Source organism: Pteropus vampyrus, unplaced genomic scaffold (genome assembly GCF_000151845.1).
Source record: "Pteropus vampyrus isolate Shadow unplaced genomic scaffold, Pvam_2.0 Scaffold99, whole genome shotgun sequence".
In the NCBI taxonomy this organism is placed as follows: Eukaryota; Metazoa; Chordata; class Mammalia; order Chiroptera; family Pteropodidae; genus Pteropus; species Pteropus vampyrus.
In genome coordinates this window covers 3741789-3765551 of record NW_011888880.1, presented here as the reverse complement: position 1 = coordinate 3765551, position 23763 = coordinate 3741789, and the positions used below count along the sequence as shown (strand labels likewise).

Sequence of the window (23763 nt, the reverse complement as noted above, 5' to 3'; positions counted from 1 at the left end):
ATAAAGGAAAGCCTAACTCAGAAAGCAGGAGGCTCTGAGAGAGTCTATGCGCCAGCTGTTAACTTTGGTGTTGAAATTCTGGTTGGACATTTGATGCTGTCCTTTAATGCAGAAAAGCACTTAGAGCACTCGGGGTCGTGGCGGATTGATTTTCCATTTGGGACTATCCCATGTGTGCAATTCTCAACCCGTTCCGCAGCGTTTTGCGGGCACGTTTTCTGCTCTAGCAAGCAGGTAAAATGGAGTTCGAAAGCATCCTCAACGAACAGGAGTTTGCTTATGATGCAATAAGGAGTTCACACCGAAGGGAATGTGGACACAGCCAGAGGGGAATTGGAGGGGAGAGCTCTGACAGGCTGGGGGGGGGGGGGGGGGGGGGGTGGCGGTGTGGGGGCGCCAAGATGGTAGGAGCCCTGACCAGAGAAGAGGCAGATAGAATAATAAAGAACTCATGACTGGGAGCAGGAGACATAAGAAAGGAAAGAAACGGGCAGAGAAGAACGTCGGCAAATAAGGGAGAGAAAGGCCAGTTAATGTGGAGCACTTTGGGGCGGGGAAGAAAAAGAAAGTGAGCAGAGCAGCAGCAAATGAGGGTGGCGGAGCAGAGGCCGGGGGAGAGGCCGGGGGAGAGGCCGGGGGAGACTGCTCCACCACTGATGTGGGCCGACTCACTGTTTTCCGACATTGTCGTGACTTCAAATTGTCGTACCTACAGCGCAGAAGCATCGGAGCAAGAAAAGACCTGCCTGTAGATGACGGAGATTAAAATAGTTGTGGATTATTTATTACTGATGATTTCCAAATGCGAAGGGTCTGATGAGAGTTCGTATAACAGGGATGATGCAACTGACAAGCAAATTCAGTCGTATGCATGGCATGAAAATCAAGATGATAAAGCCATTTCGGAACACTTCAGTAGAATGTTTGTAAGGGCCGTGATTAAGCCTATCTTCAAAGAAGTCAGTGAATGTCACATCAGATTTGTAGAATTAGATGAACATACTTCACATAGGAAATAATTTTGATATATAACTAATAATCCTGAGACATAATAACATAGCAACAATGTGTAAAGCATAGACTAAGGATATCCCAAGAGTATCAAGTAAAGAGGTTTAGTAAGTCTGAAGCAGAGTTTAGGCATTTGTATTTTTATAAGACTTCATGCCTGCATCTGATGTATATCCCCAACTGAGAGCCAAGAGCCACTGGCCTGGAAGGTAGAAGATTCAAATGAAGAATGAGCTTGTGGACAATAAGCATTTAAAATAACGACTGAAAGGTATGACTAATAATACTCTGCTGTTAATGACAAATCCCTAGGTACTTCCCATAGAGGATGCAATTTCTGAAATATTTGTGTTAATAATATTTTCCTTATAAAAGTTTTACCTAGGAGAGAATAAGCATCTCTTTTGATTTTTCAACTCATTACAGGCAACACGTCAATCGGAATATAGATTTTAAAAAAAAAAATCTAATTATTTCTAGTACTTTACAAGGTAGAAGAACAAGTCTATGATTTTGCAGGAGTCTTCTGGGGAATCACAAATATATTTTTAGGTGCAAAAGTTAGCCTGAAAGTTCTACTTTATTATTATTATTTTTCTATATTGAAGGTTGACTTGGGAGATAAAAATAAAAAATATTATCAGGGGAGATTTAGACACTTGATTAAGATAAAACCATGGATGCCTGAGAAACAGTACTTGTTACCTACTTAATTGAAGTAACAAAAAAATTTTTTTAAATAAACCTAGAAGGTGACATAATTGTAAAACATTAGCTCTTTCAAAAATGAGGATTCTTTATTCTTCTCTTTTCTTCTTGTTTTCTTAAATAATCCAGGATGTAATAAAGTCAACATAAAGCACAGAGAGTTACTCCGATAAGACAATCTTTGCTACGCAGACAGATGACATGTAAAGATTAACACTTCATATTGTAAGGGAAAGCAATAAACAGCAAACCAAGGAAGCAATCTCATCACATTGAGCAAACTTTGCTAAGCTATTAAACACATTCTGTAGCTTTTCAGACTCGGGTATTATGAACCAAGGCAAATAAAATTTACATTCCAAGCTTTGCCTTTCATTGTGCATTTTAATATTCTGGAACATACTGGTGCTTTCAGATAAATCTCACAAGACCACGAAAACTAATTTCATAAGATGCCATTAGCATACAAAGCTTTCATCTTTACTATCTTCAAATGAATAAATAAATATTTTTAAAAGTTCTCGGTTTCAATTCCAATACAGTTAATATCAGTAACTATAAACCACAGAAACAAACTCTTTAGAGTACTAATAAGTTGAGGTTTTTTTTGTTTTTTGTTTTTTTTTTTGGAGTCCTCAATAAGTTTTAATGGGTTTGAAGAACAAAGAGAGAGAAAGCCAGAGTGAGAGAGGGAGAGGGAGAGGGAGAGGGAGGGAAGGAGAGAGAGAAAGAGAGAGAGAGAGAGAGGTACTGTTTTAAGAAAAAGCTACTCTTTTCCTTGAAAAATAGAAGCACACATGTAGTTGTATTTTCTCTGTCACTGTTGCTCCTAGAATAGTTTTAATCACCAATATTAATTATATATTAATTATAACTTTTAAACAAAATAACTAAGTTGTATTTCACAGAGAAAATTTGGAGGTGGATAATGGAAAACTGTCTGTCACAAATCAGCATTTTAACCAACGAGTAAGAACTCATAAATACACATAACACACCTCTCTGCAGACACATACTTGCTACAGCTTTATATACTTTCTGAACGTGGCAAAAACTAACCAAAGATATTAAAAGCAGAAGCGTGTAAACATAAAAAGGTGCTTAGTAATCAATGTTTCTGTATTCTGTCTTAGAAATAATTTAGGTATCGCGATTAACCATTCATTAGTTTAATTTAATCAGTCTAAGGTTTCAAGTTCCCTAAAGATCTTTTTTAAATTGAGATATAATTCACATACCATAAAATCCACCCTAAATATGTGTACAATTCAGTATTTAGTATAGTCGCAAGATGTATCATAATCATTATCCAATTCCAGAACATTTTCATCACCTCTGTAAGAAAACCCCATATCCGTGAGCATTCACTCTCCCATTTCTCCCTGTCCCCCGCTTTTGGCAACTGATAATATACTTTATGTCTATATGTTTTACCTATTCTGGACATTTCATATAAACGTAATCATACAACATGTGGCCTTTTGTGTCTGGGTTCTTTTACTTAGCATAATGTTTTCAAGGTTCATCCTTGCTGCAGCAAAAACCAGTATTTCCTTCTTTTTTATGGATGAATAATATTCCGTTGGATGCATATACCACATTTAGTTTATTTATTCATCAGCTGGTGGACATATGGGTTGTTTGTACTTCTGGGCTGTCATGAACAATGCTACTAGGAACATTTGTGTACAAGCTTTGGTAGGAAAGTATGATTGAATTTTCTTGAGTGGAAACCAGGAGTGGAATTTCTGGTTAACATGGTAACTCTATATTTAATTTTCGAGGAACTGCAAAACTGTTTTCTTCAGCAGCTGCATTACTTTACATTCGTATCGACGATGCCTGAGGATTCTCTATATTCTCACTAACACTTATTACTGTCTGTCTTAGATGATAGCCATCCTAGCATGAGATTCCCTAATGACCAATGGTGTTGATCATTTTTGTGTACTTATTGGCCATTTGTATATATTCCTTAAAGAAATGTCTATTCAGATCCTTTGCCCATTTTTCAACTTGATGTCTGTCTTTTGACTAAGTTGCTTAAATATCTTGGAATTATCTTCAAGCTGACATACTAACATGATTCCTATTGAAATAAAGCATGATTTGATTTAGTTGTACACAAATTCACATTTTTTATAACCAACCAGTACAGTTGTATATGCTTAGAGAAAGCATGCCCAAATATAATTTTAAAATGTGCTGTTGTGTTACACTTAACATTGGTAAATCAGAAAAAATATTGCCTTTTTTTATTATATCAAAATCATTCAACTAGTCTTATTTGCCAAAAGTTTACCTTATTTACGTGAACTCGGATTCTTCAAATGTTTGAGTTAGTTTCTGCAAGACTACGTTTTTTAAATTGTAGCACATTGAAAGTATTATTCGTGTTCCCTATTTTCTTGGAATTTTAGAAACTTTCAACGTACACTTATTTATCACTAGAACCCAAGAGGAACAGAGTTCTTTTGTTTCTTATTTACTTGCTCTGTGCCTCGGCACTGGACAACAGTCTTCTCGCCTTTGTGAGTGTCTAATGTGTCTGAAGGGGAGACGTTGCTACCTGTCTGACCTCTCTCGTTCCTCACAGCACCTTTTTCTTTCTTCAGACCGGTTCCACTCCATATCTACCCTTTTGATTTTTGTTCTCTCTAGATCTTTCCCTCTACTTAGTGTTTTTGGTAAAAGCTTTATTTACATCTGGGTCTTTTCTGTCATTACATTGCTTTGTCTTTTCCCATCGTCTCCACTGCCTTAAGCAATTGGGAAGTAGTTTTTAGTCATTTTCTTTAATATTGCTTTCAACTTTATTCTAATCAAACTTTTTAAATCTCTGTCTCATGCTCCACCTATCTCAAATTTCTCTTAATTCTCATTTTAAAACAATGTCACAAATGGTATAACACAAACATCCTTCTTTGTCATTTGAAATAGTAATCTTTAAAGTACTTTTATCTACTATGTTTCCCCTACCTTATTTCTTCATAAGAGCCTTGGAGATATGTATCAGGAAGGCAGGGAGAGTGGGAGGGAGAGAAAGAAGAAAAAGCAGAGAGAGAGAAGGCAGGGAAGTCTCTCCTGCTTCTCGGGATCAGTGGTAGAACTCCTCATTCCCACCTTCCCACATCAAAATCCTTGGGTTTTGCTCTATAGAGTCTATAAAACATCTTTGTAACATAATTACAAGGGCCTATGAATATAATAAGAGGCTTGTGCAGCAACAACACTTGCTCTTCAAATTGCTCTTTCATCCGAGTGAGCAAGACTCTGTTTGTGAGAGACCTGGCCAAGGACAAGGGTATGGTCTGGGCAAAGCCTCCCCTAACAGCTGCAAGGTTGTCTGAGCACTAGGCTGAACGGCAATCGAGCAGCCTTGTCAGTGGATATCAACTGTGGGCAGAGCCGTCCCCCAGACACTGTGGCATGCAAAGATGTGCACAATAGAGTGCCTGCCCTCGTGAAGTTTACTGTAAGGTAACACTGAATTAAGTGTCAGTACACACTAGAACGTAGGGTGTACATGAATGAATGCTGTCTGTTCCGAGAAGGCGAGCATTGGGGATAGAACGGACTGGAACAGTTTTATCCAAGTGACCGACTTGAGCTAGGTCCTGAAGGGTCAGAAGGATTTGGCTGAATAGAGGATAGGAAGGCCGGACACAGATGGCCATTATTGTCAAGGAAACATTATAAACAATCCCGGAGGAAGGAGAAGATACAGACTATACGTAGAATATTGACAAGACGAAAATGAAAGTCCTCAAGACCGTGCGTGAATGCCACACTGAGGAGCCCGAAAGTCACTCTTTATCCTGTCTTGACTTAAAGACAGGACTTCTTTGCATTCCTTGGCACGCGCTGTTCCCCAGGCCTGCAGGGGTCTTGTCTCTACCCCTCTCTCCCACCTGGCCACCACCACCACCCTTTTCCTGGTACGACTGGCTCCTTCTCCTATTTGGTTTCAATGTTCGCTGCCTCAGAACCCCCTACATATGTGATCCGCTGCCCCTTAAATTTCTATCACAGCATCTGTGATTTGTTTGCCTATAATGAATTGAACCACCGAGTGCAACAACGTGTTTCTCTGCCCAGCTCCTTTGCCAGCACCAAGCGTTACAAAGTCAGGGACCATGTCCTCTGGGTTAATTTACAATATCTCCTTGACAACAGTGGCCACCTCTACCCATCCTTCCTATCTCTATCCAGCCAAATCCTTCCATCCCTTCAGGAGCCAGCTCAAGTCAGCCTCCCCCATATCTGACGACAGTGCATCGAGAAGGGGAGAGGGCCAAAGAGCCCCATAAAGCATCTTCTTTTTTTAAGCAGGCAAAGAAAATAGAAAGAACCCTGGGGAAGACAGGAACAGGGGAGGACAATGTCCCTGACCCCATGAAAGAAGAGAGTTTCAAACAGCAGGAGGCAAACAGCCTTAGAAACCAGACAGATGTGGAGTGGGGTGAGGGCAAAGGGTGCTCCACTTAGACAGCACCCACGATCTTTAAGGGTGGTAGGGATGGAAAGCAAATTGCCAGGATTCAAAGTGAGCTTTTGAAAAGCCTGGGGGGAAAAAAATTGTAAAAAGAAGAGAAGTAGCTTGTGGATAAGCATGGCAGAGATATGGATAGTTGACAAAGGAGAGATTAAAGACAGGGGCAGCTGATGGTGCTGAAGCAGACGGCTGGGAGGGGATCATTCGCAAGCCTTGTTAAAGGAAGCTTCAGAACATTCTTCACAGAACAGCCAAGACCGCAGGAGGCAGTCGCCTGGCTCTACATTTGTTGTTTCCTCACAGGTTGAAACAATGGCAGAAAGCCATAAAAAAGACCTGACCGGCAACAAGCCTGCGCGTTATTAGCGTTATTAACGCGGTGAGGAACACAGCTGGGGGACGGGGGGAGGAAGGAGTCGCCTGCATGGCAAAGGGCAATGCCACCCGCTTGCCTTCTCTCCCAGATATCTGTACCCAGATAAATCTACATGGCTGTCACTCATACACTTGTGAAATCTCCCCCCGTAATACCATAGCCTTTCAGATCTAGAAGGGACATTAAAAATTATCTCATCATCAACAAAACGGACCCACGTGGAGGATGACATTTTCCTCTCCCGACTGCAGTTTCCTGTTTTTCTCTGCAGGGTAATATTTCTCTCAGTAAAGCTCACCTTTGCACTAACATGTGACAAAGGCACAGCCAATAAATAGAAAGTCTTATCTTCCCATCTCCCAATCTCGAACTGGTTTAATAATTCACTCCCTCTCGGTGCCTTAAAAACGGGTCCTTTATCTTCGAATTCATCTGTAAAACTGTTCTCTTCTCCCACTTGGTAAATGGACTCCATTTATCACGCATTTTATGGGAGCTTATCTACTCCAAGAGAAGTTTGATCAGATAACCTGGTCCTCAGAAAAGCAGAGGAAGATTGCTAGGAATGGCTTCTATTGTTTGAAAACCTCTCTTTGATCTGAATTTTTTAGGAGGGTTATAAGATGTTGCCAGGGTCTCTTGCATATTTGATGGTCCAGCAAATTATTACCTGGGTCTCAGGGTCTGGAGAGACTTTGCTGAACACGCTCACTGGATCTAATCCTTCAGAATGATTTGAGGATGAGCTTAAACCCCAGGCAGAGACTTAACATTCCTAGTTTAATGCTGTGATATAATATGACAGATTTATACATTGTTCTGACCTAATGAAATGCAAAGAGATGAAGTGTTTTATTTACACGGTAACCTCTTATTTCAACAGTTCACTGGCTGTTATATAGGCTTTCTTGGCCTCGTCAAAAAGGCCCCAGGAAGCCTTGCTGTGAGTCCTGCAGAGCAGCCTCAGCAGTGCACAGAGACCAAAGCAGTAGGCCGTGAAGTCAGGAAGAAAACAACAACATAAACCAACAGACCTGGAAACTTCCAGTCCTCAAGGGCGTTTGTAGAACTCTCTGCCGCCCAGATGTCCTTTCCTCTGGCAGATAGAGGTCCCTAACCTTTTTGGTACTAGGGACCCGTGCTCCCATGAGAATCTAATGCCTGATGATCTGAGGGGGAGCTGAGGCGGTGATGCCAGCTCTGGGGAGTGGCTGTGAATACAGACGGAGCTTCACTCACTCGCCTGCCACTCACCTCCTGCTGTGCAGCCCGGTTCCTAACAGGCCACGGACCGGTACCAGTCCATGGCCTGAGGGTTGAGGACCCCTGCTCTATCTGGATACAGAAGACACACAGTAAATGCTTGTTGAATGAATCCCTTCCCAGGTTCATCATTCACTCAACAAACGTTGTTGATCATCCTTCAGTGATCCCTCTGGGAGATACAAGAAAGTGTGTACAAAGACGAAAGGGCTTCAGTGCCGCATTCACGGAGGAGGCAGCCTTGTGAGGAAACCAGACGAATACTCAAACTTGATGTGCTACGCATGCTCTGTGATAGAGAGCATAACGGATGTTAGGGACGGGGACAAGGAGGAGACAGTAACTAAACTAAACCTGGAGAAGCTGAAGAAAACTTTAGAGAATCATTTCAAATGGAGATTATTTGGGCTGTTATGGACCAGACTCCTGTCTGTTTAGTTCCGCTCCCCAGGTAGAGAACATGGGGAAAGATCTGTGCTTCTCACCGGTGCTCTGGCTATGACATTGGAGAGTACAGGAGTTCTTCTTGGCCATGACTCTTTGGGAAATTTGAAAAGCATATGAGTGAGTGATAGAGAGATGCTGGCTCACACTCTTCCAGAGTATGACCAGGATGAGATGTGCGGGGTAACAGCAGGCACCTGAGGTGACACTGTTCTTATTTACGAGAGCAAAGCACGAGCCCCCAGTGGGTGTTTTGGTGTTTAGGTGGTAGCAACTGGATGCAAAAAAGCCTTCTTTCACACCGACATGGGGAAAACGAGTGGAAATGGTTTGCTCCAACCCTGCTTTTGAGAGAGAGAAGAAAAAGCAGACCTCATTCTAAAGCAAAGCCTCGCTATTCAAAGGCCCAAAGACCAGCAGCGTGAGCAGCACCCTCAAGCCTGCCAGAAATGCAGACTCTCAAGCTGCAGCCCCAACCTACTGCGTGGGAAGCTGCATTTTAACAAGCTCCCCAGGTGATCTGCATGCAGGTTACAGTCCAAGAGGCCTGCTTGAGACCAGCGTGGTGGCTGAACTTTGGAACACCTGAGGAGCTGCTACACTACCAATCCCGCCCCCAGAATTCTGATGTAAATGGTCTGGCTCCCTAAGTGGTTCCAAATGTGCAGCAAAGGTGGCAAAGCACATGGAGGCCTCCTGTTCCCCACGGGCCCCTCTGACAGCCGCAGGTCTGGGCGCTGCTGACATGGATTGGCTGCAACAGTCCCCTGAAACCCAGAGAGGTGGTGGTGGCCCCAGGATGGTACAGGTACGTGGGGACCGAGACTAGCTGTTCACATCCAGGAACCCCTAGCTTACCCCTGCATCCGTCAAGACTCTTCACTGTGCATTTCAGGATGTGGAATCTCCATAGAAATTTATCATGATAGATCAAAACCTTAAGTCTGAATGTTCCATGCCTGTGTGTTTAGCTCATCCTCAAATAAATCAATCCTTTGCAATCAGGTTACGGTCCTCTGCTATAGAAGGTAATAGGAGAAAGGTTGTCCCAAAAAGTTAGGAGACTAAAGTTGAGAAGCAAAGCCTCCCCACCAAAAAAATAAAAACCGAAAAGCAGGAGTTAGCCAAGGAAGCAGCACCCAGCGAACCCCTGCCATGAGTCAGCACGGGGGAGCCCAGCCCCTTGCAGGGCAGGCTGGCCAAAGAGAGGGCTCAGCTGCCGGGCTGGGCTGTGTGAGCTGCTGCTTCTCGTCCCAAGACCAAGTCTTAAAGCAACTTTCTTTCCTCTGCTGCTTAAACTTTTTTTTTCTCCTGTGCCTGGAAAGAAGTGTCACATTTTGCTCACTCCCAACCCTCTTCCCCCACCCCCTTCCAGAGCCCCTGAGCGCGTGTGCGTGGAGGGGGTGCCGCGAGCCACCTCCAGCCTCCCGTGGCTGCTGTAACTAACTTCCAGCTCCTCTCTGTAACGCTATGAAGTTCCTCGGGAAGCCCAGGAGCCAGACAGCGGCTTCTCTGCCTCTTTGCCTGCTCTTTTTGAAGATCCTGCAACCAGGGCACAGCCGCCTTTACAGCAACCGCTATGCCGGGTAAGTGGAGCGACCTTCATGCCCTGCGTGGCTGGCTTTTAGTCGGATGCGGGGCTGGTTTGGGCACTGAGCGTGCCTCCGTTTTTCTGTTCCAGGGTCTCTGAGTGAGTCTGTACACTTTCCTGGCCACCTACAATGAAATGGACGCGAGCTCTCCACTCGTCGGTTTAGCTCTCTGAGGGAAAGCGGTGGGCGCCAGTCTAGCTGTTCACACTTCTTAGAGTGTGCCAACCTCAGCCGTGGTCCACTGTCTAAGGGGGTTCTGTCTTTGTAGTAGCTGTGCCCAGTATTTACCTTGGTTGAAGCTCGGTGGGAAGGATGCTGCTGTACCACGTGAATTATGACCGGAAAAAGTAAAGCTTCTTTTTTAGAATCGTATGCAGGAGCAGTGGGTTGAAATTCTCCGGTGATTAATTTAGGAAGTGAGTGTGATTTTTTTTTTTTTTTCTTTTTGGTGCTTGTTAGTCCACAGCGTGGTTATTAGAAAGATTTTCAAATCTGAGGGATGCAAATGGGTCAACTCAAAGAAGCAGAATAAAAGTAGCTAACTGTAAAATTATGGGTGTTCTTCTGAAGGTAGAAACAAAGAAGGAAAAAACAATTCTTTTTTTTTTTTTTCTCTGTAGGTTATAGGTTAGCGTGCTGTGTGTTTGCCTCTCCTAAGAGGACACAGGGCGTCTAGAGCAGTGTGTGACTATGCACGTCTTCTTAAACTGAAGGCTTGCTGCGAAGTATACAGCATGTGCTTTGCTGGAATTTGCAGGGGGTTGTTCTCTGAATCTGGAAATTATGGCATTCCTGTGTTTTAGAGCTGGAAGAACCTTAAATAGCTCCTCTAGTTCGAGTCCTTTCTACAGAGGAGCGAAACCGGTGTCTTAAATCTTTTTTAAGTAGTTTATCCCTCAATAATTATCAGGTGAGGAGAGCTTGCAACTAGATCTGAATTATGAGCAGGTAATGCCCACAGACTTAAAGCAAAATTCTTCTTTCTAGGAATTTAGAGAATTTATAAGCGCGATCCTGGAAAAGAATTGTGTTTCCCTTTCTCTCCAGAAGGACCTGGGCTCTGCCTTTAGAGTTGCCCTGAATACAGTGCTTACAGAGGAAACTTTAAAAACATGTCCTCAGTTTTAGGGGGGTGGGGGCTTTGGTTGAGGTGGGGTCCAGAGATGGTAATGCAATCCCAAATTTTCCACCTTGATGTTCCCACGGGAAACAGAAAGGAGTTAACATCTGAGAGATGCTTTATGGCCTCCCGGACACACATGGTTCAGGCTTTACATCCTGTCATTTGTCACCGCCCTTGGTGACCTGGATAAGGAAGCTCGTGTTTAAAGACTGATGGTCCAGGCTAAGGCTGTGGAAGAATTTACTCTGACTCTCTTAGCTGATGCAGGCCAGGTGATAAACATATATCACAGGTTTAGATGTGCCACGTGACAGGACCTCACTCCTCCACTCAGCTGTGGCCCTCCGTAATTATTTCCTTGTGTGGTGCTCAGTGACAAGGACCAGTCCTGCTTCAGCTGAGCAGGTGTGTGCACTTCGCTGAGCACCATTTAGTAGAAGGAACGAGGCCAACGGTGGTGCTCTTTTCTTCTAGAATGTGCAGCAACTGAGACCTTTCTGGAGGAAGCTACACTGCCTTTTCCGTCGTACTGCCGTGAAAATAATAATTGCCGCTTTCTTTGTGGCTGCTGCATAATAAGTTAGTCCCAGATGTATAATTAACCAGATGTCAGAAAGTTGGAAGAAAAGGATACAACAGTGAGAGACTGGAGAAGGCGACCTTACCTGTCCATCACAGTAGAAGCCTAGAACTTCATTCAAACCAGAAATGTTTCTGGGCACACGCATCATCGAAAGTGGGGGGTTTTCACTTACCTGCATTAGCTACACCTCATTCCCTCATCACCAAAGACAAATGCTGTGTGGGGTGGGGAATATTTTGCTTTCTTTCCTCGGGAACCACTTGCTGTAAGTCTAGCTATTATTCAGTGAATAAGAAGCTGATGGGATGATGTGGTGGAATAGTATTTCGCATTATTTTTGTTACCCAGCCGAAGTTATAATTCTAAACCACCTCATTTTTATCCCTTATGGAATTCGTTTTTGTTTTGTTAATGATTATGGAGCAGCCCTATTTCTTGCATTTTCGTAAAAGTATTTCTGTAGGTCTTGATAATATAATCTGATAATACGGGATTGTCATCTGCAGGACTCTGCACATGAATAAAAAATAGGACATCCAGGGCAGACCAGCATGCCCCCCAGAGAGCAGCTATTGAGCTCAATCCTCTTTTCTACATAAACAAGTGACAATCGTAGCATGCCAATTGTATAATAGATGCTTAGTAAATGGCAGATTTAAGTGTCAGGAAAAAAAAAATGAGACTGTAAGGAAAATCTGATGACAAGCTAAAACCTTTTTTGCTAGCTATATTAAATTACACATTTACGAGATTTAAAAATTACATAGAACAATAAATAAATAAAAAACACATAGAAAAGGAATGAGGAAGATGACTTCAGATAATGTTTATTGATACTTTGCCATCAGAGGGCGTCGAGGGCTACAAACGCAAGTCAGACATTTCCATAACAAACATCTGTCCGTCAGTGAGCGGACTCCAGCAGACAAACATCACTCTGTACTCTCTTTTGCACTCATCTCGTATTCCTGAAAGTCAGACCTGCTTCTTATACTGTGATATTGAGGGCAGAACACATAACGATCTTCTGCATCACGTGAAGTGAGCCTAGTTCTGTTTTAAGTGGTGGTAAAACAGATCTAAGACAATAAAGCAACACATTCTGGCAATGCTGTGGAATTAGCAGCTATGGTTTTTTCGAGAACTGCTCATTCAGTACCTCCTCCGTGCGAGTCAGTGCAGCATAATATTTATAAGCCCCGAAGTTCAACTACCTGGGTTTCAATTTCTGCTTTCCCCACACTGAGTAGCTCTGTTACCTCAGGTGACTTACTTAACCTCTCTGAGCCTCTGGGACGATGGAGATAATATTAGAACTCTTTTCACCAAGTTCTTATGAGGATTCAATGCATTAGCATGGATATCGCATGGTTTGGGTACTTACTAAGTACTTAACAGAGTGGCAAAATAGCTAATATAAACATGTACTTAAAGATTAATTTCCGTAACAACCTTATGTGTTTGGTATTCCTGTGTCACAGATAAGCTAAATGAGGTGTAGAAGGAGTCACCCAAATTCATCGATAACTAACCCAAGGTTGCTGGAAGGCCACAGCTAGGATTCTAACCCAGCTCCGCCTAACTCTACAAACTAGTACTTCTCACTCTGCCACCCATTCAGGTATAGAAAAGAGTCGCTTTTAAGAAAAACTGAATATTTCATCTTGCTTAGGGAACTGATGTTTCAGGATAATAAAGGAAAGGAATAGATTATGTAGGTAAAATTGGAAGTTTAATCTTAGTCACCATCTCCATGGTGATCACTGAGAGTAAATCATTATTTAAAAAGCAGGCAGAGACCACAGGGATAGAAAAAAAAAACAGAAAACACCAAAAAATAGCACAGAAAGTGGCCGTGGGTTTGTGCCTTCATTCATTCATCACGTATTATTCTAATGCCTACTCTGTGCCAAGAACATTGGCCAACAGAGCCAACACCCTCTGACAGCTTGCAGGTTAGTTAGGAAAATAGCCCCACCCCTAACAGTGTGAAAGGGGTGAGTGCCATGCGGGAATACTGTGATGGGGACCGACAAGGGCTCGGTGAGCCGAGAAGGGTGGACACGCCTTCCAGGGCCTCACCTGTTCTGGTTGTCCAGCCCTGCCGGATCTGGGCGAGGGGGACGGAGACGATGGACTTCCTGCCACCAGCACTGCTCCCAGGGACTTAAACCCACTGGTGTTGGATCTGCATCCGAGGCCTCCTGACTCCTCCTTCCTTGCCCAGGCCTCCATTCCTTGAAGACCCCTGTCATGTCTTCTCTTTTCTGAAGGGAACAGCTTCGACGACTCTGCCTTTTTCTCATGACCACAGGTGTGTGTAGGGCTGCTTACGGCCACTAACCAGCTGTGACTTTTTGATTAGTCATTGTCCATGCTGCAGCCACATCCCCACCTCCTGTCCCTCACCTGCCACCACCCCGCACACACCCCAGTTATTTGTCATCCATGGAAACAGGATATAGAGATTCAGAAAATAGACTTAAAGGAGATAAGAGTTCTTTTTAAAAAGAAGTTTGGCCCTCGAAATTCTGTGGGTAAAGGGGCCCCAAATTGGGATGTGACATATTTAACAGAAGGGGACTGTGAGAAGTGCAGGCAGAGCAGATTCAACTGCAGGGCCTCTCTGGCTGGTTCCCCCTCTCTCTAAGGGCAGCTGTTAATTCTTTTATCATCCGACGGTGGCTTCCTTTGAATGCTCTAAGCTTTAGAAACCGGGGACTAGAATACAAGAGATCAAGCTGGCCATAGGAACCCAAGAGTCACCTTCTATGTTGACAGTTAAAACTCTTTTCCACTAGGATGGTCATAAATCGCTATTTGCCCAAGACTGGCCCAATCTGGCAGAGACCGGCCCTGTCTGCACTTGCCGTCCTGGCATGGTAATTGGAGTGCCCCCTTTCAGTCGGAGAAGGGTCCTGGTTTGCACGGTACATTGTGAGTTCAGCCTTGTTATTCTTAATATGTTTGCCGCTTTAATGGGCTTTATTTCAAGTGTTCAGCTACTCCCTTATGTCATGCCCAAAGAGCAAATTTATCTCTACTTTCTTCCATGCCTGTAAAAAGACATCCTATTTGATCTCTTCTCTCCCTTATAATGGCCACCAGCTGTGTTCAGGACTTCTTTATCTCAGCCTCGGTTAAAGTCATTTTCTCCTAACTGATCTACCTTTCTCTAGTCCTTTCTCATACTGATGATCTGACTGAAATAAAACGTTCGTTCTGTTACTCCTTGCTCAAAGACCTACTTGGCCCCCTGTTGCCAACTACGTCAAACCCAGAATCCTCTGCCTCTGTTTCACTTTTGCTCAGCCCTGAAAGCCCTCTGCAGTCAGGCCAGAGAAATCTCAGCAGCAGTGCTCATCTTTAACAAGCAAAGCCGGCAGGCCTCATTCATCATAAGGACCTAAAGAAAAAAAAGAGCCATCTCAGATCATAAGATGGGCTGAAATATGTGAGATATAGATACAGGGCATGAGAGGCTATGAAGGATGTACCGGAGACTAACCATTCCTTGACAAGCTAGTGTGTCGTTAATGGAATTGTTCACCAGTACCTTCTGGAAGTTTCTTTGAGCTCTTGGCCCTTATTAATGGTAAAATGTTTTTAGTTTTCCTTATGCACTAGCTCAAAGTGCAACCCCTAATTGCTGATTGTTTATCAGCTGATTATACAAACGCTTCCTTCCCTGTGGCGTGTTCTGTGAGTTGGGGACTCCTGCTTTGCTTATTTAAGACGTGCAACGCTGCAGCTCTCCCATAGGCAGACTACTCCATGGGGATCAGCAACCCTTCTGCCACGGAGCCAGCAGAGGGAGGGGTGTTTCAAATGCTTCTGGGGCCACTTTCTCCTCGGGCTCACTCTGATAATGGAGTCTTTATTATATGGCGCCAGGATATTTTCTCGGTAATACCATTAACATAATGATTTCCACCCCTTGAAAGGCAATGAAGGATGTTAATGTTTCATAACTTCACAGCTTATATTGTGCGAGCCACAAAAGCATCACATGTTTTTTTTTGTCTTTGTCAATGGGATTACTGAACAGAAAATAAAATCCTTTTGGTGACTTGTTTTAGAGTCTTCATTATGATCAATCAGTAGATAACTGGTTCATAGGATTAGAATTTGCTTTGCCAGATAAATGCCTTACCAGTCTGCCTCTGGGCATTAGCCTCTTTGTGATAAAGTGGAATGCAGAATATAAAGCTTTAGGATCCATTCTAGGAGGTGTAAATTTCCTAAAAAATTATTTCATTAAAGGTCGAAGAGAACTTCTACTAAGTGGTTCTCTTCGATAAAATTACCATCTTTGTTCTTTTTCTCACTGTACGTTAAAAACAGATTAAAATTTTAAAAATGTTTTACTATGTTATTAAGGATACTATAGGATTGTTTTCTTCTCTCTCCCTCTCTTTTTTTTTTTTTTTTTTTTTGGCTATAACAAAGAACTCCAGAATGCAATGGCTTAAACAAGAAATTTATTTCTCATATAAAAATACAGAGCAGGTATAGTGGGTAGTGCCTGAGAACCAGGCTCCCACTGTCCTATACCTCTGCCATGCTCAACTCAACTCTCAAACGTGGTTTAAAAGAGCCTTCTAGCTCTTGCGGTCCAGGCAGCAGGCACTGGAAAGCAATGGTCACTCTCCTTTAAGAGCACAGTTCTGATGTCCGAACATCGCTTCTACTGCCTGCAAGGAAGGCTCTGAAATAATGGTCTTTAGCCAGGGGGACAGATCTGGGAGAACAAACTGAGAAATAACTAGCAATCTCTCAGTGGTCAGTCCAATATTTAATGATTATCAACCCTTCTACCCTCCAGTTGGTTCTCTTGAAGAAACAATCCAACCTAATAGGCTTTTAGAATTTTGCACTTCAGGCTGACTTATAGTGTGCACTTTTATTCTGTAAATGGCCTTTTAAAGTCAGAGAGTGTCAGAACTGGAAGAGAGGGGAAAAAATCATAGCCCAGTCCCTTTATTTAATACACGAGGAAGCAGTACTCCAAGAAGGTAAAGGGAATTACAGAGGAGGCAGTGGAGTGAGGGCTAAAACCCAGGTCTGCCAAGGTCACAGCGTTCTTCCCAGCTGACCAAAGTGTCTTTGGTGAACCCAGAAATCATCTTACTCTTTCCCATCACCTTGAGTAGTTGGGGATGAAGTAAAGTGATTTGGCAAGGCTGAGAAGTGTTTGATGAGGGAGGATTTAATTTCATTTCGAGAAATATTTGTAGGGTGTCTGGCCCTCTGCTAATCTGGGACTACAGTCCACATGCAGGGTCGTAACGAGTGACTCAGGCACGTCAGCACAGTTCCAGCTCTGAGATCGCCATGCCCACGGAGTTAGCTCCTGGTGCAGGATGAGCGTAGGGGAGAGAAACTTAATCCAGACCGGAGGGTGGAGAGAAGGCCAAGGAAGGCTTCTGGGATGCAAGATGAGTCTTAAAAGACAAATCGGAATTTGGATTATTAAATAGCCAAGGTATTGTGTACTTTTCTTTTGAATGATCTTAGTCATAAAAAAAAGAAGAAGAAGAAAAGAAGAAACAAGTAGAAATTAGGTTCAGGCTCTCCAGACATAGGGAACATATTACATGTACAAAGAACTACACAAGTGAGATGGCCTGGTCAAGTCTAGAAAACTGGATCAGTTAAATATGACTAAAATAAAAGGCATTTCTCTTGATGAGAATAATGAAATGAATGTATGATGTTGACTGTGGTAATACGTGTTACAACCTGGCTATGTCAGTGACGATCGAAGAGAAAGGAGGGAACCGATTAAAGAAATATTTAGAAGGTAGAACTTTCACAATTAGGTAACCAAAGAGGAGAGGCAAGAAATAGTGTAAGATGATTCAAGAATTGAGTAACTAAACTGAGCTCTTCACAGAAAATTTAGGTACTTTTTTTGAATATGTATATTTTGAAGTGCCTATAAAGTGCCCAGTTGGATGGATGGACTTGGAGCACAAGAGAGAGATCTAGACTAATGTGTAAATAGAATGTATTTTTCTTAATATTTTGAAAAATTTACTCTTTATTACACAAGCAATAGATAAGACGGGTTGTTAAAATACTTCTTGGAGTTTCACTCTGGCTGTAACGTAGAAGAGGCTACGGAAAGTGTGACAGAACCTCATGTCATTTGGAAGCAACGATCTGCCAAAAACATCGTTGGAGCCCATCAGTTCATGATTTCAAGCTAGGTCTTGCAGTGTATGACTTAGACAATTTTACAGATCTGAGTCTCAAGTTTCTCTCTGAGGTAGCTCTTATTCGCAGATCCCTCGCTCAGACATGCTTGTGTGCAGGTTGGGTGTTTTTTGTTGAGTTTTAGATGTTCAGCTTACTGTTTTAAGGAGAGAGATCTGGGGACACCTCTCACTCTGCCATGCTTCTGACATCACTCCCGCTAATAAACGGAATTTTTTGAAACTTTGAGTGTAGGATGGAACACCCAGAAAGTGTTCATTACATGAAAAGAATAGCTAAAAATTGAGTAGAATAAAGGGGGAAAGACACAGAATAAATTAGTAGAAAGACTTAGAAAGAGAGTATCCATTGGTTTGGCCCTTAAGAGATCAATTGTGTTATTATCAAAGATGCTTTTGGTGGAGTGGTGAAGGAAAACCAGAGCACGGGAAGCTGAGGAATGACTGGAATGTGAAGAGTTTAGACCATAATTTTGAGAAGCGTATCCTTGAAGGAGGGGTGTTGATAGAGGTGGAGGGTCAATAACTTGAGTTGAAGAAGGGTTTCGTTATTTAGCTTTTACTCATTAAAATATGGCCATGTCTATCCTATGTTATTCTTACTATCCTATCCTAGATAGTAAGAATCAGAAGAGCTGGAGAGAGGGGTAGAGAGATGAAGTTAGAAAGCTGCTGGCCTCTCTCCTCTCTGCAAGGTAGAAGGAGAGGTCCTGGTCCGTGAAGAGGTAACGAGTAGGGGACCGGATTAAAGGAGAGATGATTTAGTTTTAGAATGTTCCTGCGGGAAATGATTTGGACCTTCAGAGGGGTCACCAAGCATTGCCGAGGGTCCCGCCGATGGTAGGGATGAGTCTGTAATGGAAGCATAAACCCAGCTCTATGATTTTTTTGAGGATCATTCCACATTTTCTCATGTCATCTGGAATATGCTACCGTGGACCCCTACCCTTCAATCTATTACAATTCCCCAAAAGCTGAGGACATATCTTTAAGCCCTTAGAAAGCCAAAAAGCAAGTCAGGCAAGGTCAAGGTCAGAAATCCCACCATCGATTCTATTTCCTCTTCTCCGTGCTCACGAGATTGATCTCTGTGGCCTGTGTAAATCTGCCTTCTCCAGCAGTTGAATGAAGGGCAGGAGGAGAGAAAGTTGAGGTTATTTCTTCCTCATCCTCTCTCCCTGCTTTCGGTGACACAGCTCTGATAGTAGCTGCTACTCTCCACAATCATGGCTCCCGCTGGACAAGCTGCCACAGGCCAGTTCTCCTTGCCCTCTAGAAGATAATTTCCTGCCTTCTTTTATTCCTTCAGACCCAGAAATCCCTAATCACTGAGTGCTTCATCATCTCTTGTCTGTCTCCTTACTCCGCCCACATCTCTGTAAATAACTCCTGTATTAAAGTCTCTTCAGTTGAATCATCTAAGCAGAATTCTGTTTCTGCTGGAACCCTGACTGAGAGAGAAACCGAGCTGGACTTGAAAGCGGGAAAAATACACATTTAACTCTGAAGATCTGTGTTAGAGCAATTTCGGGAGCTCAGAATGAGATGAAATAGGCCAGAAATGAAACGGCAATGGAAGAAAGCGAGAATGAGAAAAAAGCTGCCCCTCATTTGTATTTCTCTAGCATTGCCCGACGTGATAAAGTACTTTGTAAACTGGAATATGATATAACATGTTATATTCGGTCAATTATTATGTCCAATATTAGTTGGAAAGGCTCTCGTGGAGACATGTCTGTTACCTTTCCATTCCCTTCTATCTTCCTAGGGAATTAAGCAAAAGATCTGTGAAAAGGTCTAAGTGTCTTCTTAGCCAAATGAATGGGGCTCCCCTCTCCCACTTCCTGTCAATTACCTGAAAACTGGAAGGACCGTCTCTTCCTCCACCTCGCTCGTTCTCCCATCCTCATTCCACCACCCACTGACCAAGTATCAGGAGTGCCCGTTATGACCACCTGAGCATCACTGCTTATTCTCAAGGAGGGTTAGGAATCTAGAGAGAGAGAGAGAGAGGCAGTCTCCGCCTCCTGAGGGCTTAAGTTTCAGTCCAACGATCTACACTGGAAAAGGTGGAAACACAAGTGTATTAGGTCAGCACAAACTTCTTCCTGCTTTCTCCACCTTTGTTTTCTTAACATGCACATCATATGTTGATAGCATTTCCGTCTTAGATTACCAACTGCGAAAAAACGAAACTTCTAAGCGATCGCATATTTTATCACCAGAAAAACATAATGATCTTTTTTTGCACTTAGAGAATCTGTAACCATTTGTACATGGAACCTCATTGGCTGTAATTTTATTTCCCCCGTTTACCTTTTAGATTGTCCACTTCTTATCAGACTGACTTGTGAGATGCCTAAATGTCTACTGAGTTCTTTTGTGTGATTTTTGCGAATGTAATGAGAACAGAAGACTTGTAATAAGATCTGGTGGGGTCCTATTATATCTTATCAATCATGTTTCCATGGAATGTATATAATGTGTATGTGATGATGTGATAGCAATGTATTTGGTACACATGGAAGCATTCGGGACAAGCTTGTGTGGTGATGTTTGGAGTAGTTAGAAATTTACTGCTGAAAGAGATTCTTAGCCCTTGACTTACGGGGTAGAAAGGGAGGACATGTATTGGGGTATCTAGCTCTCATTAAGTTTTCAGATCTCTGTGTAGAAGCAAAAGGAAATGATCGCAAGGGAAAAGTAGAAAATCACCTTAATATAATATCTGATAGAGAAACCATTCTGGTATTTCCTAGAGAAATAAATATAGTCTGCCTTTTTCCTCTGCCTAAAACGAGGGTTTCTTTTTCCCCCTGGAAATCTAGTTGGTGAGGCAGTTCACTCTCCACAACAGTTCTTCTAAAAGCTCTTCAAATACTTCAAGCCCCCAGTCTGCCTAAGCCTCCCTTCCTCTCAACCCCAAACCTTGTACTAATGAGAGCAAAGAAGTGTATCTTCGCTTTATTCATAAGATGGAGGCAATGCAGCATCCGACCCAAGTTGTCTTGGCTTCCATCCTCTCTGCCGCAAACTCTACAAGTTCGTTATCCTGCCTCTTCTGTCCAAGACAATATCATTCATTCAGTTAACACTGTTTATTCAGTGCCTACCACGTGTCCAACACTATTTTAAGACCTAAAGGTAAACAGAGATTCGGGTGCTAGGAATATCACACTGCTTTAGTATACCAGTAAATGAAACAGTCTTTAGTGGGATTTATATTCTAACGGGATGACAGAAAATGAATAAACCATGGTGTTAAGTTCAATTAAGGGTTATGAAGATAAAGCACTGGCAGTGGATAAAGTGTCAGGAGAAGAGGTAAGGGGAATAAATAAAGGAGCCATGTGACTATCTGGGTACAAATTTCCAGGCATCGGAAACAGCAGGTAGGGTGGGAACCTGGTTGGCACGTCCCTGGACAGTTGTTCTCAGACCAATAGTTTCAGTGTCACCTGGGAATTTGTTAGAAATGCAAATTTTCAGGCCATACCCATCAGCAACTCCGGAGTGGGGGGCAGGTAGAGGTGGGGGAGCAATCTCTGCCTTAAGGAGCCCCGGCAATAGAAGCTAAAATTCGAGAACCACTGTGGAGGACGATCACCAGGGTGACATGGAGGCTGGGACTGAGCGGTTGAGGGGAGCAGTTACTCACCCTTGTTCCTGCTGCTCCCCTGCAGATAGTCCTCAGTGCATTTTCTCTTTATACTCCAAAACGTCTCAAAATCACCTCCTCCTCTTTTGTTCTGTGCCTCTCTGCCTTTGCTGAGCCAGTTCAGACTACTTCTCCAGCAAGAGTTCCCCGATGCCACCAATCAGCTGTGATGGCTGCCTCCTCTGAGATCCCATAGTGCTGTCTATCATTTATGACAATCGCCACAGACTACTAGGCATCACCGTCGTTTGTGCACTTCTTAACTTTCCTTTTGGTTCTAAGCAAGTTGAGAGAACGAATGGTGCTATGCCTTATTCTTATCTGTATTCTCACAGTCCCCAGAGTGTGGCATATTCAGTAAAAGTTTAGATGGGTGGATGGAAGGGAGGGAGGAAGGAAGAGATGGAAGAAGGCAGGCGAGGAAGGAAACTAATAAAAGAGATCAAACTGCCAACATTTGCAGGCAGTTTTGTCAGTAGATTTCATCAGACTGGTGAGAAACGAACCATTTGCCCCTTATGGCTATAAGAAGAATGTGGGGACCCCAATAGCTGCCACGAGTATGTGTCTAGGGTGATATCTCCCACTGCTGTGTCCTTCTCTCCCTGTCCAATGTGTTTTGGGTGTCATTCACATGATTGCCCAAATTTGGTCTCGAATATTTTACTTATACAAGCTCCTAAATTTGCTTTGAACAGCATTCTGCGCTGGGAGGATCTCTGAAGCTAAGCCACTGTTTCCTGCCTGGAACCAAAACGGGGGGCCAGCTGGTCAACGCATTTATTGGCCACTTCACTTTTACTTTAGAGAAGTGACTCGCCTTTTTTGTCATCATTGTTTTATCCTCTAAGGAATACACGTGAACTCATCTGAGTTTATAGATTGCTCCTCAATCATCAATCCATGTTGAGTCTAACATCTTCTGCAGTCTTTGAATAATTTTTATGAACCAAAGGCCTTCCAAGTTATCTCTCAGAACTTTACTGCTCATGCTCTTGCTTTTAGCTCCACTTTTTCTTTCGATGTCTCGATGCAGTAAGAATGTTTGCTTGCAGTTCCTGTTCTCAGTCCACCTACTCGGATCAGCATATAAATTCCAAGTGCTACAGAAACAGAATGGCCCTGGAAAGTAGAGGCAGTTTCCTTTAAAATAAGCTAATAATAAAAATTTAAACAAATAGAATTGATCAAATAGAGTGCTATATGGTCCAAAGCGTCCTCAGACTGACAGCCTTTTGTGACTGCAGCTCAGCATGCTTCCCATGACAACCGTCAGATTTTAGTAAGATCCGTAAATATCCAGACAGAAATTGTGTGAAGTCAGTTTGTCCCTGTGACAAAGGCTTAGTCTGAGTTAAGTTGCTGTGGAAGAAAAAGTAGGAGCAGATCAGGACCAGCTGAGAAATAGCGAGAGGCATGTCCTGAGGTTGGAGAATTACTCTCCAGTTGTGAAACTAACATAGTTTCCCAAGAAAACATACGACATGATGAAGGACTAGCCACCAGCTTGGCCTCTTTTTTTTTTTTTTGTATATGAAAAAGCATTTGTTTTTTCCTTTAGTGCAACTTATATAGAGAACATTTAACTACCAGATAAGCATCTCACCATGGCCCCAGCTAGTGGTAGATCTTTCTAGGAAAGAGATCTTAATAAGAAAAAAGTTAGATACACTGCTAAAGTGAAATTGTTACCAATTCAACCAGCTCCCCCAAAATCGAGCCTTCTAAATGCAGAATCAACATGATGATCCCGTCTCATTTCTATACCAGCCAATTGCAAATACATAAGAGAATAATATACTAAGAACGGAAAAATTTTAGGGCAAATATTTCACAAAGGTTTTGTACTCTTACACATACTATAATTTATTTACAAATTATGAAGCACAGCTTCTGGTAAACATACTGCCATCTTTAAGTATTAATTACTCCTGAGAACTTCTGTTCATTTCATAGCACAATGGAAAGCCAGTTCTTCATGTCACCCAACCCAAAAATGTCCATTAACTTCAAAAAATAGAAATGGCCAGGTGCAGGCCCATAAGAATGGTCCACCCTAAGTGGTAAGACCTTCTTCACCTGTCACCGTAGGGGCCCATGTCACCTTGCTTTTGCAGTTCAAGCAGTAATTCTTATCTCCCCTACTTTGTGAAACACATTGTATTCTTTACCTATTTGTTTTTATCAGACTCTGAGCAGCTTTTGGGGCTCCCCATTTAATAAGCTGGCTAAGGCTTGCAAGCTCATCTTTCTTGCCTTTTATAGAAGCAAACAATCGTTTTCTTTCATAGC

At 42.8% G+C, this 23763-nt stretch overlaps 1 protein-coding gene across 1 annotated transcript in view; it reads left to right on the top strand.

Annotated features, from left to right (window-relative positions):
* The first annotated feature begins 9499 nt into the window (after positions 1-9499).
* The window catches only part of CPA6 (carboxypeptidase A6), a 239635-nt gene continuing 225371 nt past the window's right edge, over positions 9500-23763 (top strand). The window contains exon 1 of the mRNA XM_011364617.1: positions 9500-9883. Within this exon, the coding sequence (XP_011362919.1) occupies positions 9768-9883 (116 nt within the window). The 5' untranslated portion in view covers positions 9500-9767. The remainder of the gene's footprint in view (positions 9884-23763) is intronic.